The sequence below is a fragment of the Myodes glareolus genome, chromosome 15 (assembly GCF_982192425.1).
Source record: "Myodes glareolus chromosome 15, mMyoGla1.1, whole genome shotgun sequence".
Lineage (NCBI taxonomy): Eukaryota > Metazoa > Chordata > Mammalia > Rodentia > Cricetidae > Myodes > Myodes glareolus.
In genome coordinates this window covers 18,985,903-19,007,480 of record NC_142040.1, presented here as the reverse complement: position 1 = coordinate 19,007,480, position 21,578 = coordinate 18,985,903, and the positions used below count along the sequence as shown (strand labels likewise).

The 21,578-nt window shown below is 40.1% G+C and overlaps 1 protein-coding gene across 13 annotated transcripts in view; it reads right to left on the bottom strand.

Moving 5' to 3' along the window:
• Ssbp2 (single stranded DNA binding protein 2) overlaps positions 1-21,578 on the bottom strand; it is a 264,279-nt gene that overhangs the window by 9,590 nt on the left and 233,111 nt on the right. For all 13 annotated transcript variants that reach the window (XM_087896777.1, XM_087896778.1, XM_087896779.1 and 10 more), the window contains 5 exons: positions 15,801-15,836; positions 14,000-14,054; positions 10,498-10,568; positions 7,137-7,215; positions 5,078-5,106 (listed from right to left, as the gene is read on the bottom strand). In XM_087896777.1, coding sequence (XP_087752903.1) covers positions 5,078-5,106; positions 7,137-7,215; positions 10,498-10,568; positions 14,000-14,054; positions 15,801-15,836 — 270 coding nt within the window. The remainder of the gene's footprint in view (positions 1-5,077; positions 5,107-7,136; positions 7,216-10,497; positions 10,569-13,999; positions 14,055-15,800; positions 15,837-21,578) is intronic.

Genomic DNA, 21,578 nt, shown 5'->3' with positions numbered 1-21,578 from the left:
CACACTGCACCAGAACAAGTGTCAGTGTTTCCGCAAATGGAAGTCTGAGAACAAGCAAAACCTAAGTAATCTATGATAACTGTTTTCTTACTCCCAGAATCAATGTTTATTCAATTCCTCACCCTCAGTGTATAGTGTTTCTAGAATTCTATAGTTAAGAACAAACAAACAAACAAACAAACAAAACAAAACAAAAGCCCCAACTTTCCCAGCAGGAGGATGAAGAGTGCTTACCATGGATAAGGCATGATACAGGCTAAGTCCCTTACTAAAATTTTACTAATCAAACGTTCCAAGATCACTGCTTTAACAGACATTTCCCTTTAACTCTGTGTGCACGCTAGAGATAATATTATTTCGATTATTTTTATGTGAGTCATAAGGAAGAAAGATCGTTACCAAGAGAGGTGCCTTAGGACCAGAAAACTCACTTTCAGAAGGAGGAGAGAGGGATCGGCATTCTACTAGAGAAACACCCTACCATTATTTAAATAATCAGTTCCCACGGAAGTTCTCGGAGACAAAGCAGCTGCCATTAGCAGTCAGCATGAGGTTGGCTGAGCCTTTGCCCAAGTTCGTTCATCTTATCTTTTCAGTGTACTCTGAACTATTCACAGTATCAGGCAGCCCACGCCAATAGGAAACACAGAATGGCATACAAATCATGTTTATACTGCCATGCAATGGTGATTGAAGGAAGCATTTTAAGCTATAATTTATCAAGTTTAAAAAATTCAGGAACAAACATTTTGTTACTGTAAATGGAAGAAAGATATTTAGATTGCTTTTGCCCTAAACTATATGGCTTTTATTTCAGTTTTTTTTTTTTTAAGAAAATTACTTAGAGGACTTTGATTCACTACAGCAAGTCCCATCACAAACATGAAGTTTTATGAATGAGCTCTTAAGGACATGTGCTTTGTGAGACTATGGCTAGCCTGTAAAGCGGAGGCAGGCATATGAGCTGGTGTGAATGCAGCTCCCATCTTGTCTCACTGCGACCCCTGCAGGGAGGATCTGAGAGCAAGGATCCTCTCAAGTCTATAGGAGTTCTATATGCCAAGGGCTCAGAACCACACTTGCACCGCAGAAAGAGAATTCTACCTTTCTGGTAAGTTTTTCCTTCAAAATGCTAGCTACCCAAGAATAAAGAAAGGCAACTTCACTTTGAAGTCAATCTGACAACTTTATTCCCTTTAAAATTTTTATTAAATGCATCATTTTAGATTGATCATTTTGATAATATTTAGCATTAAAAATAACACTGGTTTTTTTTAAAACAACACTTCCATTACTATTTCTATTTTTCATGCAATTTCTTCATAACATGGTGGCTCAAACTCATGTTTCTTTAAGGGGGTGGGCTCTACAAGTAAGTTGAAAGGAATTTTATAAGACCACATGCAGCATTGGATCTCTGAATCCCATTCCTTCTAGTCACCGGATCATGTTAGAGAAATCTAAAATGATAAGGACAAAATATGTTGATTCATTTTTCCCTGAAGTACTGTCTGCTAAGGTTGTGAAAATGACATGCGTTCTTCCACGCAGAGGATTAGAGCAGCTGAGCTCACAGAAACCAGTGGAAGATGAAGACTTAGGCAGCAGAGCCCGACACCTGAGGCTGTCAAGACAGGCGATGAGTGCGGCTGGTAAGAACTGTGGGACACGTCATCTCACTATGGTCACCAGTGGACTGTCACTGAGGCACCATCCCTGTGCCAAAAGGGACTTAGAGCACGTAGGTAGGAATAGGGAACATGGCAAAGAACCCAGGAAAGGATTATTTTAGTTGCTTTAATTATGCTGATGACCTTTTATTTCAGTAGATGGGTATGTAGCATACTTCTACTATAAGATTTAGCTTTAAAATACAATTCATATTTTACTGATCTCATATTCAAGGGACTCTATTTACATTCCCACTTGCCCCTTCTCCAGTTGGAAAGAAATGCTCATTAAACATAGATGAGACATAACACACAGCCAGGCGGCGGTGGTGCACACCTTTAATCCCAGCACTTGGGAGGATCTCTGTGAGTTTGAGGCCAAGTTGGTCCACAAAGTGAGTTCTAGGACAGTCAGGACTGTTACACAGAGAACCTTGTCTCAAAAAACCACGACCAACAACAACCAAAATAACAAAACAAAAAATACTCATCACACACATAATTCCCCTAGTTAAATGTTTACCTCTCTTGAATTTTATAGCTTGTGCTTAATTTTTTAGAATGTATTATTATGTGTATGTGTATGCACGTGTGCTGTGTGTATGTGTGCTGTATGCACATGGGGGGCATTGTGTACCTGTGTGTGTGTGCTGTGGGCATGTTTGCTGTGGGCATATGTGTGCACTATGGGCATGTGTGTGTACTGCGGGCATGTGTGTGTGTACTGTGGGCATGAGTTTGTGTACTGTAGGCATGTGTGTGTACTGTGGGCATGTGTGTGTACTGCGGGCATGTGCGTGTGTACTGTGGGCATGCGTGTGTACTGTGGGCATGTTTGCTGTGGGCATATGTGTGCACTATGGGCATCTGTGTGTACTGTGGGCATGTGTGTGTGTACTATGGGCATGAGTGTGTGTACTGTAGGCATGTGTGTGTACTGTGGGCATGTGTGTGTACTGCGGGCATGTGCGTGTGTACTGTGGGCATGTGTGTGTGTACTGTGGGCATGTTTGCTGTGGGCATATGTGTGCACTATGGGCATGTGTGTGTACTGCGGGCATGTGCGTGTGTACTGTGGGCATGTGTGTGTGTACTGTGGGCATGTGTGTGTGTACTGCGGGCATGTGCGTGTGCTGCGGGCATGTGCGTGTGCTGCGGGCATGTGTGTGTGTACTGCGGGCATGTGTGTGTGTACTGTGGGCATATGTGTGAAATATGGGCATGTGTGTGTACTGCGGGCATGTGCATGTGTACTGTGGGCATGTGTGTGTGTACTGCGGACATGTGTGTGTGCTGCGGGCATGTGTGTGGGCATTGTGCTGTGGATGTGTGTGTACTGTGAGTGTGTGTGTGTGTTGTGGACATATGTGTGAGGATTGTGCTGTGGATGTGTGTATACTGTGAGTGTGTGTGTTGTGGGCATGTGTGTGGGCATGGTGCTGTGGCACGCCAAGGTCAGACACAACTTCAAGGGTTCACTTCTCCTTCCACCTTTACCTGAGTTCTGGGAGGTCAAACTCAGGCTTCTGGACTCACAATGCAAGTGCCTTTATCTGCTGAGTCATTTTACTGGCCAGTCTTCAATTTTTATCTTTTAAACAGTTTTTTCAAATCTTCTCTTAATTAGTAAGTTATTGTTTCTAATACCCACAAACACAAGATCCAAACTTTTAAATTTTTTTCCAGTTTTTTCTGCTCATTTACATAGAGCTTCTTAGGGGACAGGGATCCTACATTTGTCGTATTTGGGGTTAGAGTCCAGCACACTGCCTTAGCCCAGTGTTCTTTCTTTTCTTCTTCTTCTTTTTTTTTTTTTTTTGAGACAGGGTTTCTATACGTAGCTTTGGAGTCTGTCCTGGCACTAGCTCTGTAGACCAGGCTGGCCTTGAACTTACAGAGATCCACCTGCCTCTGCCACCCAAGTTCTGGGATTAAAGATGTGAGCCACCACCACCCGGCCCACTGTTCTTTACTAATGAAAGCATCCCTGTGCGAGGAGAAACCACTTGAGGACAGAGAGATGGTGATTGTTTCCAGAGAAGTCTTTTCTTCCCTTTCTCACTGATCACATCCATACTTGGCACACAACACAGAGTCAACTAATTCTTAGGTATTAAGCAAGAAAACTAGCAGTTCATTAAGCAAGTTACTAGCACTGGACAATATAAAAGTTAGTATTTAATTCATCATTGTAATTCTATTTAAAATATTAAAAAGGAATTTATAAGTGATAAAATCCTTGTACCTATAGAATTTTTTAATGTTTATTTGGTATAAAAGGTTATAGTTTATTAATGCAAGTTTTAGGGAGACATTTCAAGTTTATGTTCAGAACAATCTCTAGGTACAAGAATACACTCCTCAAATACGACCTTAACGTTTCACAGCTAACTAAGAAGAGCGCATAGTCGCCCTCATAGGCAGGTCCTCACAGCTGAAAGGGCAGCTCCAACACAGCGCCTCTTGCTTTGGAGACAGACATTGTGAATACCATTTCTCACAGAGGTAACTTAGTGCCTGTTATAAATCAATGTTTTTCCAGAATACATATCTGACAGTCTTCAAACGCCTTCCCCCAAGTGTCCCTAGACCCCAGGCAGTGGCAGGGCTGCACTGTACTATAGTGTCTGCGGGTTAGAAATCTCAGTTTAAACTCCTTTACAGCTCAGTTAATCTTACTTTTTTTATTTTTGCGGTGCCAGGAATTTTATATTATTACACAAATATAGCTGGGATGAAAAGCACAGTTGTCTGTAGTGAATTTCTCCACTTACTGATCTAAAGCAGACTTTGAGGGTCATTTCAGTGTTAGCTAATTTCAGTTCTCATCTGAAATATATTTGACTCTCAGAGAACTACTTTAATTTCTTATGAGTTAGGAAGTATTTAGATGTTATTTAAAAATATGTAAAGAATTTTACCAAAATATTAATTTTAAATACTCAAATTATTGAAGGAGGAAAAATGCAGACATCAATCTTTCTACATGCATTAATTTCCTTCTAATTACTTTCCTACCATTTTGAGAACAAGAGTAATGACTGCACATGCCAACACCATCTAACAAAGGCTTGAAAGACCAAGTTAACATACAAATGCCGTGTTCTTATAACATGTGTAGCCAACTTCTCACGTATCTACTGCTGCAGTGCTGTAGACACAACTTTCCGAAAGATCCCCCGCACCTCAGTCCAGCTCTCCATGTAGAATTAGAACACAGTTAAGCTGCTTATCATATTTTCCTTTCTAAAGATTATACATATTCATATTTTAATTGCTGAATGATTATGTCTGAACTTCTACTTTCAAATTTTTGTTGAAGAACAATATTCATAAAGCTCACTTAGTAACCTTAGCATTCCGCGTGGAATTAAACAGAGATGAAAAGAGAGAAGCACGTTACTCACCTTGGAAATACTGTCCATATCTCCTGAGCCTGAAGCAAACGTGAAAAGATGACCTTTATTAGGTGAGAGAGCACTTACAAATGGAAACTCCGAAGGGGATGAGCTACCACCCCAGCACTTAACTGCTTCTATTTCCCATCATCTGGATCCTAACAGCAGGAGCTGAGTCACGGCTGTAGACCCCGTGGAGACCACTAGAGAGATCATCTACATGTACAGATCTGTATCTTTTAATGAAAATGATGTTGTAAATCTGATAGTTTAAAATGAAATTTTAAAGACTATCTAACAATATTCTGAACCATATTTTACTACAATATATAAAAGTATTATTACTAATATTAAAAATAGCACTTAATATACAAAATAGAAACTAAACATATCTTCAAGATATATTAAATTTTGACTCTTGAGAGACATAGGCTTTGGGATTATATACTACCTAGCAATAATCATAACTGTCACAATCAGTTTTATTTTGAACTATTTTATTCTCCACAATTAATCTTAGTATAGAATATTATAACATTTTAATAGCAGCATTTACTGAACAGCAAAAATAAAAGCTTAGCATGACTTGCTTCTGATAAAAAGGTACACATTGTGACACATGAATGCACACATGCTGCACTGTTACATGTGAATATGTAGACTAATGTTCAGTACAGAAAGTAAGGCGCTAGGTGTCAGCCACTGTGACGCTCATCTGGAAGCTGATTCTAGCAGTGCTGTAACCAAAGCCTTCTAACTATGATCAAATTCTCCAACTTGACAGATTAAAAGTGTATGTTTTTTTTCTTTCAGAAAGGGTTTCTCTGTGTGTAGCTTTGGTTGTCCTGGAATTCACTCTGTAGACCAGACTGGACTTGAACTCACAGAGATCCACCTGCTGCTGTCCTGCTGCCTCTCAAATGCTGGAATTAAAAGTGTATGCCACCACTGCCTCGCTAATAGGAGTATTTTTGCGATACACCGAAGAATCAGATTCTATAGTAGTACTGTCAGACTGAACACTGTGTGATGATGTGCACGTTTCTTCAAGATGTCCGCTATGGCAGCCGTCATTGTGTGTGCCTGGTGTGCGCCTGGAAAGTGGAATGTGCCTGAGGACTTGAATGTTATGTTCTCTCTACTTTTAAGTTAAGTAATTACACATGACTATTGGCTGCAATAATCAGATACTCCATGTCAACCATAATAAAATGAACCAGAACTTTGAAATGTACAAAAAATAAACATGGGTCCTTAAAAGCACAAAAGTCTATCAATGATGGCAAATAATTTTGGAATCAATTAACACAGACTTTCAGAGAATCAAGGGACATACTCCTGACCCTGAGTATGGGGAATGTAATCCTCTAAGCAGGACAGTATAAGCAGGGTTTGTCTAATGGAAGTGAAAGGCTCCTTCATAAGCCCTGGCACCACTGTCAGCTTTTGGACTATCTCATGACCGCAAGCACACTGCGCCTATACCTTCTGACCGTGACCGTGTGCTGAGAGGTCCTTACTTGGCATCATCTGCTAACAAAGCGTCGTACATGGAGCGCGCTATGACTACTGCTGTACTGCTCAGCTTTACCCTGAAGGCAGCTGCACAACACGGTCTCATAGGCAATCATTAAAATTATCAGAGTATGGTTATTAATTTTATTTAAAATAAGGCAAACATTAAGATACAAAACAAAATGAAGGAATTACTACAGAAACCTGGTTTCTCTGATATATGTTCATAGACTGGAGGCAAAAGTACTCGTGGAAAGGACAGAGGAGCCCTCTGGGTTAGGCAGCATGGCACACACACAGTGGAACAGTCCCTATGGCGTGAGACACGTATGGTGTCATAGACTGGCATCAATACTTGTGGGCAATCTGGACAGAACCAACCTCACGCCCCTGATTTTCAAGTGCTCTCCAGTTCATACCCAATACACTATAAATCACATGACCACTCAAACAAGCATCTGTACATGGAAGAGCTTTGTAGACCATAATACCCACAGTATGGAACGAATGTTTTATTTGAATTTATTCCATATATCTAATGGAAAAGCCTTACCTAAAGAGCCATTCATGTGATGGGACTCCATTCCTCCTAATCCACCCATGGGGCCATCTGACCCAGGACCCATTGGAAACTGTTTTTAAAAAAATGAAGGAAGTGATTGTGATCATATGGAAATTCATTTTATTTAGCATTACTTATTAACATTAGAGACTGCCCTGATTTCTTTCCAGATGTAGAGACTTCTCAGGACACTTTCAAGGTTGTGGATTGTCTGTCCCACCTCTCTCATCTCTCCCTTCTGGATGTTCAGGCTAATCTTCCTTTCTGTCCAGTTTTCTTTTTCTCCTGAGACATGCCCAGCTGGAATGCATGGACATCCCATGCAAATGAGAAGATCAGCCTCCTCTCCTTGATGGTGATGAAGTCCCTTTCATACCCCCAGGGAGTTCTTAAGAAGATGCTCAAGGGGATTCAAGTTGGAAAGGAAGAAATCAAACTTTCATTATTTGCAGATGATATGACCCCCAAAACTCTACCAGGGAACTCCTGCAGTTGATAAATACTTTCAGTAATGTGGCATGATACAAGATCAACTCAAAAAATCAGTAGCCTTCCTATATACAAATGATAAAGAAGCTGAGAAAGAAATCAGAGAAACATCACCTTTCACAACAGGCACAAATAACATAAAATATCTTTGGGTAACACTAACCAAAGAATTGAAAGACCTATTAGATAAGAACTTTAAGTCTTTTAAGAAAGAAACTGAAGAAGATAGTAGAAAAATGGAAAGATCTCCCATGTTCTTGGATAGATAGGATCAACATAATGAAGATGGCATTTCTACCAAAAGCAATCTATAGATCCAATGCAATCCCCATCAAAATCCCAATACAATTCTTCACAGACCTTGAAAGAACAATCTTCAACTTCATATGGAAAAACAAAAAAATCCAGTATAGTGAAACCAATCCTGTATAATGAAGGAACTTCCAGAGACATCACCATCCCTGACATCACGCTCTACTACAGAGCTACAGTAATGAAAACAGCCTGGTACTGGCATAAAAACAGAGAGGTTGACCAATGGAATCAAATCAAAGACCCAGATACTAATCCACACATCTATGAACACCTGATTTTTGACAAGCTAAAATTATACAATGGAAAAAAGAAAGCATCTTCAACAAATGGTGCTGGCATAACTAGAGGTCAACAAGCAGAAGAATGAAAATAGATCCATATCTATCCCCATGTGCAAAAATCAAATCCAAATGAACTAAAGACCTCAATATAAATCTGACCACACTGAACCTGATAGGAGGGAAAGTGGGAAGTAGTCTTTAATGCATGGGCACAGAGACCACTTCCTAAATTTAACCCTGTAGTACAGACAGTGAGAGCAACAATAAATAAATGGGACCTCCTGAAACTGAGAAGTTTCTGCAAAGCAAAGGAAATCTGGCTCTAGAGAAATTCCCAGGAATCCACAAGGATGACACCAGCTAAGACCCTAAGCAATAAAGGAGAGGGGGCCCGAACTTGCCTTGCCCTGTAGTCAGACTGATGGATATTTTAAATATCACTATAGAAACTTCATCCAGCAACTGATGGAAACAGAGGCAGAGACCCATAACAGAGCACTGGACTGAGCTCCCAAAGTCCAGTTCAAGAGTGAGAAGAGTGAGAATATGAGCAAAGAGGTCAAGACCATGATGGGTTCACCCACTGAAACAGTCTACCTAAGCTAATGGGAGCTCACCAACTCCAGCCAGACTGGGAAGGAACAAGCATAGGATCAAATTAGTTCCTCTGAATGTGGTTGCCAGTTGCCTAGATAGGGCAGATTGAGGGGTCACTGGCAGTAGAACCAGGATTTATCCCTACTGCATGTACTGGCTTTCTGGGAACCTGTTCTCTTTGGATGGATACCTTGCTCAGCCTAGATATATTTAGTAGGGAGGGCCTTTGCTTTCCCAAAGCAATGTGCCTCACCCTCTCTGAGGAGTGGGAGAGTATGTGAAGGGAATGGGAGGAGGGAAGGGAGTGGGAACTGGGATTGGTATGTATAATGAAAAAAGATAGTTTGTTTTCCTAAAAAAAATAAAAAATAATAAAAAAGAAGCTGCTGATGCTATTGGCTCATTATGGAGAACATTTCTGTTGAACCGTGATGCCAGTGTCAATACTGTCTTAGCAGGTGAGACGTCACTGAATGGGGACAGGGAATGACTTTCTCCTGCAGGTTAAACACATTCAGCTACTTAGGGACGCCCTGCTAAGTGTTCCTAGTCACCTGTGCTGTGCCAGCTTCCTTCAGACTGCAGCAGCTCGGCTCACATTTCTATAGCAGCAGGCTTGCTTCTTTTCAAGTAAAATCTTAGCAGTAGCTGTGAATTGACATGCTGGGGGGAGCTGTGAGAGAGTTTACGGCCAGTGCCCTTTCACCTCCTCCTCACACTCTCCTCCTCACGCCTCTAGAATGTTACTGTGCCAACTGAAGGCAGGTATGGCCATCTTATGCTTGGAGGTAAGTACCTCCCGAAGGCAGCATTTTCTTCTAAATGTTCCCAAGCTCAATTCATACTCCGATCCACATGGACTGAGCATTGACTACAGTGTGTGTGGTCAGAGTGCTGAATCACACTAGCCTTCAGGACCAGAGCAGATTAAACAAGACAGGAAGGGGAGGACACAGGGAAAAGAAAAGGAAGGAAAGAAGACAGGCAGGCAGGCAGGCTGGGTGGCTTGGGGGGAAACTATTCAGACAAGCCTAAATGCCGCCGCTCACATACCTTCCCAGGAGAAGGTTGCTGCTAAAAACACACGGACAGGTAGGTACGAAAGATGGTCAAGGCACTTGCCACCCAAAGCCTGAGCTCAATCCCCAGAATCCACATAGTGGATGGAGAGAAAGCTGTACTTCAAGTTGCCCTCTGACCTCCACATGTGTGCCATAGCACACGTAACCAGCACAAGTGCACACATGTGCACAGTAAGAGAACACAATGAAATAAAAGCACGATTGGTCTTTTAGAAAAGAGCTTGCAATGCATGTGCACAACTGGAGAGAGAGAGAGTGACTGGACGGAATATTCTTACTCCGCTTTTAATAAGAGGGCATTTCAGAGCTGTGCTGGGAAGTTAGAACGGAAGCCCAAGAGCCTGTGATGTGCTGCACGCCACTCTTCCCTGCCTCTGCAGCTTTAAAAGGTACTTAATGCTTTAGAAGACTCCAAGACTGCAGGCATGTAGGCTTTAATTAGTTTGGTACGCAATAAATGTATTTGCTGACTTTTTTCAATTTTAACTACCCTATGTATTTACATATAAGCATAACATATTTATATCTATATCTAAATTTATTTGGAATATTACTATATTATAACCCAAATTTAAAATCTATACTTACATTAGGTCTGTTAGGCCCAGGAGGTACTGCGTTCATTAAAGTATACATATTGTCTCCAGAATTTGTTGAATCTGAAACAAAACATCACTTAATTAATATTTCTACCAAAGCTGTCACAAAACAACCAAAAATGATCTTGGCATACAGAGAACTTGACGGCTAGATACACAGCAGACATAGTCATTACCAATGCTTGGAAATATTTCCTGACAGTCATTTTCTGACCCAAACTGTACTGTTCTAAAGTCATAGGTCAGGAACATGAAGAGAGGTGTAAACACCTCAGTAATTTAGGTTAATTAACATTAAGAATTTCAAAAAAATTACAGTATATTTGACTCCATAAGCAATGATATCAGACAATTTTAAAAATTCAAATTAAGTAGCTTTTCAATTTTCAGGATTTTCTTAAAATTCCAAAGGGAAAAATTTAAATTTTAGGATGAAACTGGTAGAATATACTAACTTAATTTCAAACATGAGATTACAGCAAGACTAGTAAAAGAAACGGTCTTGCTTGAAGAAAAAGCCAGATACCTCTATTGATTTGTTTTTCCTTTCCAGAGATGGTCTTGTCTTATGGCTGTGTCTGTCCTTGAATTCACAGCAATCCTCCTGTCTCAGTTTCCCAAGTACTAAATTATCACCCATGGCTTTCAGCAACTTTTTGATGACTTTATTCAGTTCTTTTATTAAAATAACTGCAATATATACTCTATAAGTGTACTCAGGAGTCTACACTACTCTAGAACTTATACTTCATGCCTATTAGTTAATTCTAATTCAGTCTCCACACATATTTTATGCAGCAAAACCCAGAGTGAAAGTCAATTATTTTACATTGAGGAAATTAGTTATAAGATAGCTTTTTATTTTCTTTAAATTACCAAGTTTACTTACATGTATTACAATAGATCTTTATTTTGAAAAGGATTAAGTGTTTGAAAAAATGAGTTTTATATTGACTCAAGAGAGAGGGTAAAATAACATGCTTTCTTATGGTAATGACCACAGAGGGATATAATTACTTCTCTCACGTGTGTCTACTTACTAGACATTAATTAACCTGTGATTTTCGTGTGTGGCATTTAGAGTAAGCACAGTATTATTCATTGGTCATTTATCAACAGTGATATATAAATATCAGCAATAGATTTTACTTTTTTTTTTCTTTTTTGAGACCAGGTCTCACTGTGTACCCGTGGCTGTCCTTGAACTCATTATGTAGACCAGGCTGGCCTTGAACTCAGAGAGGTCCACCTGCCTCTGTCTCCCAAGTGCTGGGATTAAAGGTGTGTGCCACTAAGAGCAGGTAGATTACTTCTAAATAAATACCTCATAATAGTGAATAAACCAGGATGCATCCCCTCAGGCTGACCTTTGTTTTTTAATAGCGAGATCCCAACCTATTTTTGCAGCGATAACTTTTTCATGTCCTCAGCTATGAAGTACTTCTGTCACTAAGGTCACTTACTCTTTCTTGTCTACCACCAGCCTTGCCCATCTTCTACTTTCATTCTCTCTCCTGCCTAACATCTTCTCACCAGCCCCACCTACAGGTGTTCTGGTCACTATCCAAGGCCCATTTCAAATGTTGTTTCTAACATAAGTTTCCCTGAGGTTTCTGAGCGCATGCATGCTCCCCAACCAATGCAGCGAGCCTCGTATTTCTCTTCTGCTCATCCTGGCTATCAAGAGTTCATAAAAGGGAAATGGGTTATATTTTACTTAGCTGTGTGCCTCGGACAACAAATTATATTTATTGCATTTAATTTGCCTAGAAAGTTCTATAATATTTCAGAAAATTTTGGATTTGTTTTTAAATATATGAAAACTTCAAATAAGTTTTATCATTACTTTTGGTGAAGGAAAAATGGATTACATATTTTAAATATGCAAGAGATGAATTTATCATTTGTAAGACTAATTGAAAAGATAATTTCATCCAAATGAGAGAAAATCATCAAAAGGAATAAGGATGGCTTTCTGGGAAATGCCTGACTCCTTTTGATTCATGGAAGAGTCTTAAACTGAAGTGCACCTATGGGCATGCGTCTTTGGGGCTGAGGACACGGGCCCATTATTAAAGGGTGCTTTTACAAAAGTATGCGAGCAAGGCCAGCAAGGCACACTGAAGACGTCGGTAGACTACGCATCCCTTGCTATGCTCAGTGCTGTCTGAAGATAGGTTCTAGTCAATAGCGAAAAGTGAAAAATCTTCATAAACTACACATTAGCTTCACAATATGAGATGAAATGCACGGGAGGCAATTAGTTCATAAATTTATCTTTGATGGATTCTGCTCCATTTTCAATGTGGACACTTTGAAGATAGAGATAATGACAATTTTATGGAAAGAGAGAAATAGTAAATTTAAGGTAACATTTCATATTACCAAATTTGGTTTTAAATAAAATATACAAAATAAAAAATTATTTGCCAGCATTATTAATAATAATGAATTTTAAACTCCTGTATATCTTAGAACTAAATTTAAATGTATTTGACTTCACAGTGAACCATACTAAAATTATTTTTAATTATAATCATTTCAAATCTATCTTATTACCAAGAAACACTAAAAACCTTAGCTTATTTCTCTGCTTTTAAAATTTCTGGGACACACACATATGTATAAATATACATGTGTGCAATATACATACATACATATATGTTTATACAAAATTGTGGGTCAGGAGAGGTGACCCTACTGTTAAGAGCACATACCACTCCTGCAGAGGACCCGAGTTCAGTTCCCAACACAAATATCAAGGGCCTTCCAATCATCTGCAATTCCAGCACCAGGGGATATGGAATCAGTTCTTAAGAACCATCTGTTAGCCCTTGATACGTGTTCCATAACTTGCTGGATCTTTCATAATTTAAATTCCAATCACCAGTCTCCAAATACATTTAATACTCTGTTAAAGTTTCAAGAAAAAAAAAGGCTAATGCTACTTGAAATAATTATGTTGAATTGTTATGGAAATACTGAAGTATATCTTATTTTAGAAGATTAAAAAATCTTTCAGCAGTAGCTAGTAAATCTATTAACTAATAAATTCCTATAGACATGTAGGGTAAACAATACTATAAGCACATCCATATTCAGTAACATGGTAGATATGGGGTGGGAATCAGTTTGCCGTTCTAACCTAAAGGGTCTATGTCTTTAGTGTTTTACTCCTGGAGATTTTCTGAGGTGGGGGCTATGCATTCTTCTCAGTTTTAAGGAATTTGTAGGTAAGTTAAGTTACCTGCAATTCATATAAATCAACACATTGCTCAAACTGTCTAAAGCTATAATCCACACAGGAGGAATTTTATGAATCTTTAAGGACTGAATTTCTCTAAGATCTTGACTTCTTCTTGCCTGCTTCCTCTACAGTCTTAAATATGCTGAGACAATGAAAACTCCTAAGCTGATTTAAGAAAACATTTCTATATTCTGTGGTTTGTCTTAGGAGTCAATGTCCACGTCTCTAGTTGGAATTACCATACCTGCTGGACTAGGCATGATGGGCGTTCCTGGTGGCCCTCCACCTCCTGGGGGACCCTAAATAATTACACAAGATTTCAGAAAAATTAAAGCATTTCATTGAACAATGTAAGGAAAAGCAGAAAAAGGTTATACTTATCTCTATAATAATCCAATTTTAAAATACAAAGCAAATATATTTTCTCTGTAATTTATTTTCTTTGATTCACAATCAATTCAATATTATGCAAAACATAATTTAGCTTAACTATGTTGAGACTGTTTTGACAAGTTTCCAAAAACAATAAGCCTGTAACACTGCTTTATTATTCATGACTTAATCACATCACCTATAATGAGGTTAAGAAGAAACCACTTAATAGGGCTTTTACAAATCAACAAAGTAGGAATAATTCACATGCACTTTAATTGTTCGCTGTAATTTTCTGACATTCTGTGTCACTGGCTTTTACTAAAACTACAAAGACATTCACAGGGAGTGTCTAAGAGACACTCCGCACTCCAGACTCACTAATGCCTTTTCTTTTCTGTCGGCTTCAGCTGCGACACAGAGCTCAGTACACTACCTATTGCTTCAGTGAGAAACGAGACACAATCCTTACTGATGCTGTGGCTACAGAGGCTGTAGTTCCGCAACCCCCGACGAGGCAGGAGTGAGTCTGCCCTTAATTCTGACAACTAAACCAACAGGCTACGAGTTTTAGAATTCTTCAGGTACCCTATGTATAATGGTCAAATTAGCTTAAATCTTTATTCTGAGTGTGTATGTACAGTCTACTAGTTACTTCAAATAATATTTGCATTTCCCACTAAGTAAACAACTAAAATTTCTTTTAAAATAAATGTATATAATCTCATAAACAACTTATCAAGCCTATTAAGTGACTTTAAGAAAGAGAATCATTCTAATTCATTTATTTTGTCTCATACATATTGTGTCAAGAATTGGCCGTCTTTGGCTGAACCAGCTCAGAGGAACCCAGGTCCGGGAGCAGCATGTGGTTTTTCTGCAGGGGTTAAGATGTTCATTGATCTTCTTCTCGTGTACCTGTATTTACTGTGTTGTAGTTGCCCATAACCTCTGAAAATTACTTTAGAAAAAGTTTCCTATTTTACCATTTCATACTTGCTTTTGTGTTAATATTGTCTCCTAAATTTTACAAAAAAAAATTATCACTTTTGGAGGTCTTCAGATGAACAAGGATCATAAAAGAGTGAAGCCAAAGGTTATCTGTGACTTTAAGAGAGGTGGTCTAAAACCTGCAAGTTTTGGCTTTAGGTCTACAAAAATACTGAGAAATGTTAGTGTGTATTAGATTGTAACAATGAAATAGGTATTTTCAGTTTCTAGTACTAGAAAAAAACCTAAAAGATTCTTCCAAATTATTACTGCAGTCTGATCCACTTTGTGGTTGGGATAAAACTTCATGTTTTCTTAGCCTTTATGTGTGGTGAGCGGGCAGGGAGAGGGTGTGTGCATTATTCTTATGGAGAACTGTGAATTCAAGCATAACGTTATATAACTAGGATAGCTCTCCTCATGATTGGATAGACAGTATTGTAGTGGCTCCCAGAAACATATGCCAAAGCAAAACGGAGTACTCACGGCAATTCTAGCCAGACTGATAACTGTTTCACTAATGAACATCAACATATGTATTGAGGTTGGCAGATGAAACAACTCAAGATGTTCACTTCTTGGTCAATACACAGGGGCTCTTCGGAACATCTGGGCAACAGTTTCATTGCTCAAATAAAATGTAACATCAATTCTTACGAGCAAACAAACCCAAATGTACTTACTACATAATTTCCAGGAGATGCTGAGGAGTACGGTATCTGAAACATAAGCAGCACAGAAACAAATATTTTGATTCATGTGACTAAATCAGATTGAATTAAATATATCAGCTTTTTTTTAAAAAAAATCAAGCTTAAAATACATTCCAAAGTATAATAAAACATAAAGGAATTTATATTATATCTAAGTGCCAAAAAATCCAAGCAATTGTAGCATTATATTGAACTCACAAGAAAATATAAATTTTAGTCAAGAGGAATTCAAAATTATAGTTTCAGATTATATTGGCTTAGGTCAGTCGTATCCACTGTGCAGTACTAGTGAGATAGTCTGTAAATACAAAGATGTATACTTGTACAGCTAAGACCAGGAAACCACAACATTGCAGATTAGTGGCCTGCACATGTAAAACTTTAGTCTATGTACACGTTAGAAGATATGTGCTGCTACTTTCACGCAGTGCATGTCATTTCTCACACTCCCTGCCTAGTTAATATTAAAACAATGCAATAAATCCAGAGGGATTGGCTGATAATCTGTGAGGAATGTGCTCTGTCTTCAGATGAAGCTCCCATAAGACGCCATTTTCCTGTCAGGAGGAGGTACTAATTCACGAGGCGCTGATGAAGGAAGTGAACAATAAACACACACTTTAAAGTAAACACCTAAGTGTGGGTGTTAATGAAAAGTTAAACATTTTCTTTTTCAACAAGCCCACTAGCTCAATTGCATGATACAGCCCATGTGCTTTATTCTGAGGAAAGACCGTACTTTGTCTCCCTGGGATGAGCTGGTCAGGGCCAGAATAAGACCTGAGTGGTGAAAAGCTGATTCCTTTCTGACGGCCCCTAAACCTGCCATAACCACACAGTAATCTGGGGCCACAGACAAGGAACTTCACAACTACAATTTCCCAACTATGTAATAGTAAGCTATTTGAGAGGGCTTTCTCCTCACTGTTTGGTGTCCTTATTTTGTGTGAGCACAGCGCACATGGTGCCAAGGTCTCTACTCTGGTGTCTGTGGGGCTGACTGAGCCCACCGCTGCTGTGGTGCTCAGCTGCTAGTGAAGGGCATTACTTCCCCCGGTACTAGGGTCTCTCACAGCACTGACCCTGGCCTCCATTCAGAAAGCTCATGACCTTGCTTTTTTATGTCCAGACTTCTTAATACACTGCTTTAAATACAGACATTTAACCCCTCTGAACTGTCAGCATTCTGCTGGCTCCTAGAACACATCTCATCTCCCTGTCTTCAGCACCTGGTCAGTGTTTTCTTACTCTGATATTATCTAGCACAATAATCTAACCATCTTTTATCAACTTTATAATACATTTCTGAACTTTGTAACATACTGCATTTTCTCTTTCCTTTCTGAGAGTTCAGCACCTCTGTGCCAACATCTGGGCAACTCCTTTGCCTGACATCTCTCTTACACTCGTGCCTACAAAACTCACCCTGCATTCCTGTTGGATTTCTTTTTATTACACTTGCATGTTTTCTTAGTCAGTTTCGTTCACAACTAAACTAGCTCTGTACTCTCTCTACTCTGTAATTTGTCTCTCAAGTATCTTAAACGTATTCTCCCAAAGCCCACCAAACGGGTTCCTACTTCTTTGACCGTCTGCTAGTTAGCTTCTGTTTTACAAGAGATTCCTGGAGGAAGACATAAAGCAAGGATGAGGAAATCACAACCACACTCTGTGACGGACTAGTTACGTCCTCTATGCTCTGCCCTAACAGTCGTCACATTTTCTGGTTCAGCCTTTGCAGAAGCCCTGACATGTAAGCAATAAGCACGCAAACTTTAGGAGGAAGAAAAAGTCTTGTTGTAAATATTTCCATTTGCCAGATTTCAAGTTACCAAAGGGGTCCAGCACACAGCTCATGAAATTTCTGAATGAAAAATAAATTCTGAAATTTGGACTTCTTTGTCACTCTGTGAGCTGGCCTTCAGAGCCATTACGTCATCCTGAGGAGATAGTCGGCCCTCCTGCCATACATTAAACCATTATTTTCAGTTCAGAATGACGTTGTTTGCAGATTTAAAATTACAATTATTATGCTAGAGAGAAAAAAAACAAGAGCCGTCTGTTAGTTTTCAAGGACAGCACCTCCAACTAAGTCTTGACAATCCTTTCACATGGTGAAATAAAACTATCACTTTTAAATTCTTGACCAATTCTTATCTCACCTAGCTGTTAAATTTACTTCCATCTTTGTCTGGACAAGCTCTTTTATTTTAGTTCATATACACTATTTCTACAATATATTCAGTCATCTGATTATAATTCTGTATCTTTGGGCTCCTACCCTGGCACATAACTGAATCTGTGCTCTTGAAAGATGGCACCAGGATGGGATAACATAGCATGAAAGACACACACTACACTGAAAGAGACAAAGACACTGAGTGAGTATAGTGGGTTTCTGGCACCCACAGAAATCTGGGTCACAGAAAGAAGGCAGGGAAAACAAGAATGATGAGAAGACCTGAAGGCACGAAAAGGAATGAGGCTGCACAGTGCATTCAGGGGATGTTACACAATTGTCTAGTGGCTGCTACACTGTAGGATTTGCGGGTTGTATGGTAAATGATAAGGCCATATGCTTGGATCAGGAATTAGCGTATGTAATAGAAAGTAAACAGTTTTATAGACATGTGAATTTTCAGTCAAGAGATGGCAAAGGGGTTGTGGGGAATGCTGACCACAATACACAGAATTGCAGAACTGAGATTCATTTCATAAATTATTTGGAAAGACATAATGATAAACGGCGTCATAATTCTAGCTCCAGAGAATCCAACGTACTCTCATGAACTCCATAGGCTCCTATATGCATGGGGTACTCTTACATACAGTCAGGAACACACACACACACACACACACACACACACACACACACACACACACCATATTAAAATGAAGACATAGTTGATAAGTAAGATCACAGAGCCAAAGGGTCACAACAATCTAGCTACAAAAAGCTGATTAAGAAAATTAAGGGTCAAATATGTTGCATGACTAAGCTAGAAGGGAATTCTGTATCTTAATACTCATGATTGTTGGTGGTATGAATAAGGGCTATAGCTCTAACTGCTGCATTTAAAATGATCACTCATATTCCACTTACACCCTTCTCCAGTAGGGAAGCCTACACTGATCCTGTAAGTGCTGATGAGCTAGAGCTGGGGAGGGCAATGTCACGCACTGTGCCGGTGGAAAATAGGAATCAGTTTTTCAATTAAAAATGTATTTACCTTATGGTTAGTCATATTTTCCTTAAAGGGTTTCCCTCCATTTGCTTTTTTATGTCAAATTGGTGAACTGGTTAATATAAAGCCACACTAAACATTTGGTGTTGTATCTATTCCTTGATCTACTAGCAACCCCTTTCCTATCTTCCAGCTAACTCCATTTCCCTTATTTTGGCTTGGGATGGGTTGTGCAGGCTCAGGAGTAGGCATGTGACTTAGGAAACACGTATTTATTCAATCTGTCTGTTTCATGAACGAACACACGACTGAGGACAAGCAATACAGTTCCGCTAGAGCTATTTCCAGTCCTCTCCTTCCCTGGAAAATGGTATCCTTTGTGTTCAAACCAGACCTGTGGTGATGCGCAGCTTCACGCTCCCTAACGGAGCAGAGGAAAACAGAAAGAGAGGTACATTTTCTCAGCTCTTGGAACCTAAATCAGATTTAAATCAAGGTTTTTAGAAGAAAGACTGGGGAGGGGGCTAGAAGAATAATGGAAAAGGTAGGACAGAGGTTTGAAGGGTGGAGAGATACGACAAATGAACAAACACACGTGAGAACAGAGATTCCCATTAATCTGTATAATTAATGTGTTAATAACTAAAATGAAAAGTAAATAAATAGAGAGCTTTCAGAATGAACAAGCCTTTGCTCTATTAAAAAGCCAACCAAGAGAGAAGGAAAAAAATATCCATTCGGTGACCAACACAGTGGGGGAAAGAAAAGGTGTAGGTAAGAATCACCAATAGATGCCAAAACTGGCTGCTGAGGATGAGGAAGAAAATGAACATTTACCTCAGTTTCAAATATGGTTCTACATGGGGATCTATCGAGAAAAACAGTAATTTTCGTGTAACAGACACTGCACAGTAGCAGCTTTGCCAAACAATCCAAATTAAGGTGACCAGAGGCAAGACAGGCCCCGGGAGCTTCCAGCAACGGTGTTCTGGGGGAAACTCAAAGCTCCTCCCGCCAATCCTGGCAGGTGTCACACACAGCAAGCAACGGGACATTCTAGACAACTGCTCAGCACAGCTGCAGCTGGCAGAGACAAACGCCAGCTGAGTGGACTGTTCCGGAGGAAATGCAACAGGTACAGGACCGAAGAGTGACATAAAAATATTATTTAGACAACTGGGAAAATTCCAGTAAGATCTGTAGATTAAAACAGCATCAGTCAGGGTCAGGGCTATGACCCTCAGCATGGTTCGCAGGGGCACTTTCAGGAGATCCATGAAGTAGCTGGTGTGGACCTCAGGAGACTTCCACAGAGCGGGGAGAACATCAGCACACAGTGCATGGGAAGGCTGGGCCTTCTCCCAGGCCTTCTGTGTGTCTGACACGGCTTCATGATTATTATAAAAAGATAAAAAACAGAAAGCCCACTTTGATACGCTGTCCTGAGCAGGCAGGCACATACCAGCAACATCAGCTGAAAGGCTCTGTCATAGGAAATATGTACAGAGAGTCAGTCAAAATGACCCGGATGAGTCATCACTGCACAGCAATCCATTGCGTTTGGGGAGCGAAGGCTCGCCATTGCCTCTCTGGTTCACACAAGTCCCCTCTTCTAGAAGGTCACCCACTGTCTGCAGTTTCTCCTTTTGCTCTTCCCTCTCCGTGAGAGGCATATTCTTCCTCTGTAAGCTTAGGAAGAAGACTTCCTTCTCTTTCCGGGGAACCGCACATGCACCCCCACTGCTTACCCGGTGCACATCCTTTGAGTAGGGGAGATATCTCTGTATATGGCACACGTGAACAGAAGGGACTACCTTCAGTTTTTACTTGCCTAAATTGCACTGGTCAAATGTCCACTCCAGACTGGCCATGGAGCAGTTTATTGTGCCCATTTCCAGTCCAGTTCCTAGTATTTCTTGGGGTCGAGGATGATCTAGATCCACTGAGCTGACTAGTATACCAATGTTCAGATGAGTCCTGAAGCTACAGGGTCCTCATAACTGAAATTCAACAGCATATGGGAATTTTGTCTCATCTCTGCCTCTATCAAATTCACATTACTTGGCTAATATACTACCAGGTACAAAACAGTTATTTCCCTATTACCTCCCCAAATGCCATGCATGGTCCTCAGTGGCTCTCAGCTACACTCTCAGGTATGTATCAAAAGGTGCTGATGGACTAGCCAGGAGGTAGTGGCACACACTTTTAATCCCAGCACTTGGGAGGCAGAGGCAGGCGGATCTCTGTGAGTTTGAAGCCAGCCTAGTCTACAGAGTGAGTGCCAGGACAGGCTCCAAAGCTACACTGAGGAGCCCTGTCTCTCAGTGGAAAATGAAGGGGGAAAAGAGGTGCTGATGAGGATGGAGCATGACTCGTTCCCTGCCCGCAGCGGATGGCTGTGTGGACACTAAGCTTAGGTGCAGTTATGACTCGTTCCCTGCCCGCAGCGGATGGCTGTGTGGACACTAAGCTTAGGTGCAGTTCAGGCTTCGCTTTTCTGTCTAGTTTCATCAGTCATGGAGGGAACAGGGATTCCTTCTGGACTCTGGAAGGAGGAAGA